The 5,954-nt window shown below is 42.1% G+C and overlaps 1 protein-coding gene across 1 annotated transcript; it reads left to right on the forward strand.

Moving 5' to 3' along the window:
* Positions 1–1,158: 1,158 nt before the first annotated feature.
* LOC110543193 (olfactory receptor 2AE1-like) lies at positions 1,159–5,458 on the forward strand. The gene has a single exon (XM_060367966.1). It carries the CDS (start codon positions 1,159–1,161, stop codon positions 2,092–2,094), a length of 936 nt encoding a protein of 311 aa, XP_060223949.1. The 3' UTR covers positions 2,095–5,458.
* The last annotated feature ends 496 nt before the right edge of the window (positions 5,459–5,954 follow it).

The following is a 5,954-nucleotide window of genomic DNA, read 5'->3' on the forward strand; positions in this document are numbered from 1 at the left end:
ATGGTTTATCTTACTAGTACTCATGTTTTCCTTAAAACAGCAGCTCTCAACCTATGGCTTACAAACACAAATATTTATATTATGATTCATAACAGTAGTTAAATTACAGTTATGGGGTAGCAACAAAAATTATTTTACTGTTGGGGGATCACCCCAACATGATGAAGTATATTATAGGGCCACTTTAATATACTTTATTTATTATATACTTTATATATTATATATAAATATTATATATCTATTATTTATATATTATATAATATACTTTAATATATTAAAGGGTCACGGCCTTAGGAAGGTTGAGAATCACTGCTTTAAACTATATTTGATCAACACGGAATTCAGTGACTTATGTGACTGTCTTGTATAGAACCAAAACCTGCTAATCTTTTAAGAAAAGGATGCAGAAGCAGCAACTTCTCCCCCTGACGATTCTGTATGTGTGGACAATGTATCTTGATCATACCTACCTGACTCCTTCCTCCCTCTCCCCTCGGGTACCTCTCCCACCTTCATGTCCTCTTGCCCTCTTTTATTTGTAGCTTAGCCTGGTTTACAAGCCTTGACGGAATGCTGACTGATTTTGCTGGCTTGATCTTGTGAAGATAATCATAAGTGCAGTGAGTTCATGATGGCACCAGCCTTCCCATGTGCAGCTGACAGCATATCGCAGCACTCCTCCCATCCACATCTGATGATTTTTGCACAAGTCTCAGGGATCAATCTTGGGGGCCAGGCTGGCATGGTACCCTGCATTATGTTTGTGGAGATATCACCTCAGCTCCCATGTTGGGCTTTCAGTAGAATGTAGATATTCTGGAATTTCACAGTGACGGTGATTTTCAAGAAAGATTCTTTTAGAGTTCTCTTTTGAAAAATATAATTTGGATACTTAGGAGTTGTTGGACAAGTATAAGTAGATACACAGTTGTACAAAAATGTCCAAGTGACCCAGTATCATGTCAAATAAATCTGTACAAAATATTTTTAAAAAATATGTAAAATAAAGAGAAAAATATTCTTCACATTTTTCCTGAGAAAGGAAGCACTTTTTGTGAAGTTATTTTTCCTGAGAAAGGAAGCAGTTTTTGTGAAGTTGTGTTTTCTGCATCATGCTCCTGTCCTCTCCGTGTTCCCATAGGAGCTGAGGAAAGGAGCATGTGGAGGTGGAACCAGACCTCTCTGGAAGACTTCATCCTTCAAGGGCTGTTTGATGACTCCTTCAACCACCGCTGCCTTTTCCTCTTGATCATGCTGGTCTTCCTTACCGCAGTGAGTGGCAACAGCCTCACCATCCTCCTCATCTGCTCTGACCCCCGTCTTCACACACCAATGTACTTCCTGCTCAGCCAGCTGTCCCTCATGGATCTGATGCATGTCTCCACAACCATCCCCAAGATGGCCAGCAACTACCTGTCTGGCAAGAAGTCCATCTCATTTGTGGGCTGTGCCACCCAGCACTTCCTGTATCTGTCTCTGGGTGGTGCAGAGTGTCTCCTCCTGGCCCTCATGTCCTATGACCGCTATGTGGCCATCTGCCACCCCTTACGCTACACTGTGCTCATGAGCAGAAGGGTGGGAGTGATGATGGCCGTCATGTCATGGTTGAGTGCATCTGTGAACTCCCTAATCCACACAGCCATCTTGATGAGCTTCCCTTTCTGTGGGTCGAGAATCATCCACCACTTCTACTGTGAGTACCCTGCTGTTGTGAAGCTGGTGTGTGGTGATGTCACTCTTTATGAGACCACAGTCTACATCTGCAGCGTTGTGCTTCTCCTCCTCCCCATCCTTCTTGTCTCTACATCCTATGGATTCATTCTCCACAGTGTCATTCAGATGCGCTCAGCAGGGAGTAAGAGAAACGCCTTTGCCACATGCAGCTCTCACCTCATTGTGGTTTCTCTCTGGTATGGTGCCTGCATGTTCTCCTACATGAGACCAAGATCTCAGCGTACCCCATTGCAAGACAAAGTGGGCTCTGTTTTCTATAGCATCATCACTCCCACTCTGAATCCCTTGATTTATACTCTCCGGAATAAGGATGTTGCTAAGGCTCTTAAGAGAGTGTTGAGGAGGGATGTTGTTATCTAGTGACTTCAGTTGTGGTTGTCCTGGATACAGTGCTGGTAGAATATCCTCCTTATGTCGGTCAATCAGAGAAAAACACCAATATAGTTATGATATATATGTTTACACACATACACACAGGGTTTCTTTGTGTAGAGTTGCCTCTGTAGACCAGGCTGACCTTGAACTTACAGAGTTCCTGCCTCTGACTCTTGAGTTCTGGGATTAAAGGCATGTGCTGCCATCACCCAACCAACTAATATTTTTAGGATCCAGAGTCCTGGTCCTCTTTGAAGAGAACATGAGTGGAGTTTTAACCTCTAGGTTTACTATGTATGGTGCCCAAGGCTACCGACAGATTCGAACAGTCCTTGAGTGGGGAGTAAGGATTGAAAGAAAATAATAAAAATAAAAATAAAATAAAAACCAAGACACTATACTTGATATCCTTTTGAGCGGGCTTCTAGTAGACTAGGCTCTCTGTTCATGCCACAGTCCCTTTTTATAGTCAGAGCAAAGCACTTTGATACAATGAAGTTCACTAAAAAGTCAAACTTGTTCACCTCCACCACCTGTCTGAGTGATCCTCATACAAACAAAAGGAAGTGAACTTGGCAAATACATCCTGCCTACCATCACAAACAAAAGGAGTGAACTTGGCAACACATCTTGTCCCCAGGTGAAAGCCAGGGTGAAAACATGTTTTCACTAAAGCATCCTGACAAACAAGCGGCTCTCCTCAGTATGGGAAGCCACACCAGACATTATATTTCAGTTTGTTGTTTGAGAAGTGAGGATCAATATGAAAACATCTCTCTAGAGGAATTCATACGGGGATGTAGTTCGGTTGGCAAAATGCCTGTCCTGTAGGCATGAACTGAATTCTATCCCCAGAATTCATGTAAAAAGCCCAACATGATGGTGTAAGCTTGTAACCCCAATGTTGCACAGGTGTAGGCAAGGTGATTCTTGCCACACACACTCACACACACACACACACATGGGGGGTTGGGGGGATAGGATAGATGTTGTCTACCAATAGAGACTGAGAGAGAGACAGAGAGACAGCCAGACAGACAGATGCAGAATATAAAAGGTGAAGAAGACATATAAAGATATGTGAAACTGAAAAAAAATAGTATGGTAGTGAAATAAGGGTTTTTAAAAAATAATTATTGTTTTTATTAGTTTAAACATAGGTAAAACACTCCAAAGGAGAGTGTAACACTGGGACACATTGGTTATTAACCAGAGTGTGTAGATTAAAGAAAGTTTTGTAAGAAAGGGTGGATGTGGGCCAGCAAGATGGCTCAGAATGAAAAGATATTTGCCTTAAAGACGTTGACATTCCATCTTTGATCTCCATAACCATGATGGCAGAGGGAGAGAACTGACTCCTGGAGGTTTTCCTCTGAGTTCCTCATGCATAGTATTTTCTTGCACAGACACACATGCACCCAAGAATGAATGAATGAATAAATAATAAATAAATAAATGTAAAAGAAAACAAAGAAAAAAGACAGATGATATGAAAGCTGCATTCATAAAGCTTTTAAAGTTTGTTTTACTCAGTGACAGGAATTCAGAAGGGGCTGAGCAGAAGGCTCAGTGGACAAAAGTAGGTTGCTACCAAGCCTGATGATACAAGTTCAATCCCAGGACCCACATGGTAGAAGGTTGTTCTTTGACTCCTAAATCTACACATACAAATAAAATTAATAAAAGCACATTCTCATAAAAAACAATTTAGAGGAAATGAATAAAGTATTTTGTGTATTTTAAAATACTTTTTAATTTACTCACTTTATAGCTTGATCCCAGGCCCTCCCTTTTCTACTCCCAGTTTTACCCTTACACACCCCTCCTCCCACCTTTTCCTTCTTAGAGAGGGGAGGACCCCAAGCAGAACCAACTCCCACCCCAGCACCCTAGTTGCAGCAGGGCTAAGTGCATCCTCTCCCACTGAGGTCTGACAAGGCAGCCCAGCTAGGGGAAAGGGATCCAGAAGCAGGCAACACAGTCAGAGGAAGCCCATACTACCACTACTAGGGAACCCATATGTTGACCAAGCCACACATCTGCTGCATATGTGTAGGGGTCTAGGTCCAGCCCATGCAGCTCTTTGGTTGGTGGTTCAGTCTCTGTGTGACCCCATAGGACCATAGTTTACTCTGTAGGTCTTATTGTGGTGCCCTTGATGCCTCTGGTTTCCTCTATCCTCCTCCCATTCTTCCACAACCCCCAAATTAGAAAGGATGAAATCAAAGTATTGCTATTCACAGATGATATGATAGTATACAGAAGTGACCCCCAAAATTCTACCAGAGAACTCCTGTAGCTGATAAACACCTTCAGCATATTGGCTGAATACAAAATGAACTTAAAAAAAGTCAGTATACAAGAGATAAATGGGTTGAGAAAGAAATTAGGGAAAGAATACCCTTCCCAATAGCCACAAATGACATAAAATATCTTGGTGTAACTCTAACCAAGCAAACGTAAGACCTGTATGACAAGTATTTCCAGTCTTTGAAGATAGAAATTGAGGAAGATATCAAAAGATGGGAAGATCACCTATGCTCATGGATTGGTAGAATTAACATGATAAAGATGGGCATCCTACCAAAAGCAAGCTACAGATGCAGTACAATTCCCTTCAAAACTACAACATAGTTCTTTACAGACCTGGAAACAGCAATCTCCAACCTGTACAACAGAAGAACTTCTGGAGGCTCTCCATCCCTGATTTCAAGCTGTGCTTGAAATAATAAAAACCATATGGTATTGGCCTAAAAACAGGCAGGTTGATCAATGAAATCAAACCCAAATGCCAGAAATGTACTCACACACCTACGGACACCTGATTTTTGACAAAGAATCCAAAACTATACCATTATTTTGAGGCAAGGGCTCACCATGCAGCTCTGCCTGGTCTGGAGCACACTGTGTAGACCAGGCTGTCTTGGACTCAGAGCTCCACCTCCCCAGTGCTGAGATTAAAAGTATGCACCACTCTGCCTGCTCATAATTCATGTTTTCTTAGTGAGAATATTTTTACAGTTTTTTTTAATAATGTGTGTTAAAACACACAAATATTTACTGTTAGCAGCGAAGCGCTTGGGTAGGTTTTTGGGATTTCTCTTTATGAAATCTCACATGCTTTTTGGGATGTTTGTGAATTCTTTGTTCTGCAGTTGTCTTGCCACATGATGTAGGGATATGAGGTTCATTATTTCCAAGCATGGAAAAGGAAACCCTTTGTGTTTTCTGAGGATTTGGTGTTGCCTTTTGATTAGTACTCAGGCATATTTGGTTTAGAATCTGTCACTCATAACCACCACAGCAGATGATAAATGAACCTTCCTGTGCCTCAGCAATTTATGACAACCTGATAAAATAAATCTTTTTATAAAACAACAACTGGTTAAGTCAATTTATTAAAACAGTTGACTTAGGCATTTGCAATGCTGACTTCAGCTCCCACTCCCAGCTCGGTACTGATGGGAGTCATCCGCCAAACCCTCTTCGAAGGGCTGTGTAAGTCAACGAGTCGCTTGTGGATTCTATTTGGAATCGATCTCATGCTTGGGACCTTCACCACAAGAGGTTTTCCTGGTAGTGATTCTCAGCGTTTTGGCAGGCATGCGCACATGTACTGGTCCTTGCACGTTCACATTGTTTTCCTTTGCGCCTCTGATGGTTGTGCCCAGATCGTGATACCCCAAAAGACCACCACCAGGAGCCGAGTCCATTGCAAATCACATGAGAATCTTTTTATTACAAATTACAAGCTGCGGCTTGAGCTCACACCCCCCACCACTTTGGCGGTGAGAGCCGAGAGCCCTGTGCTCAGGTTAGTTGGGTGATTTAAAGATTTAGCTCCC

This window comes from Meriones unguiculatus, chromosome 15 (assembly GCF_030254825.1).
Source record: "Meriones unguiculatus strain TT.TT164.6M chromosome 15, Bangor_MerUng_6.1, whole genome shotgun sequence".
In the NCBI taxonomy this organism is placed as follows: Eukaryota; Metazoa; Chordata; class Mammalia; order Rodentia; family Muridae; genus Meriones; species Meriones unguiculatus.

Coding starts and splice junctions, on each gene's coding strand:
- LOC110543193 (XM_060367966.1), top strand. CDS start 1,159: ATGTGGAGGTGGAACCAGACCTCTCTGGAAGACTTCATCCTTCAAGGG.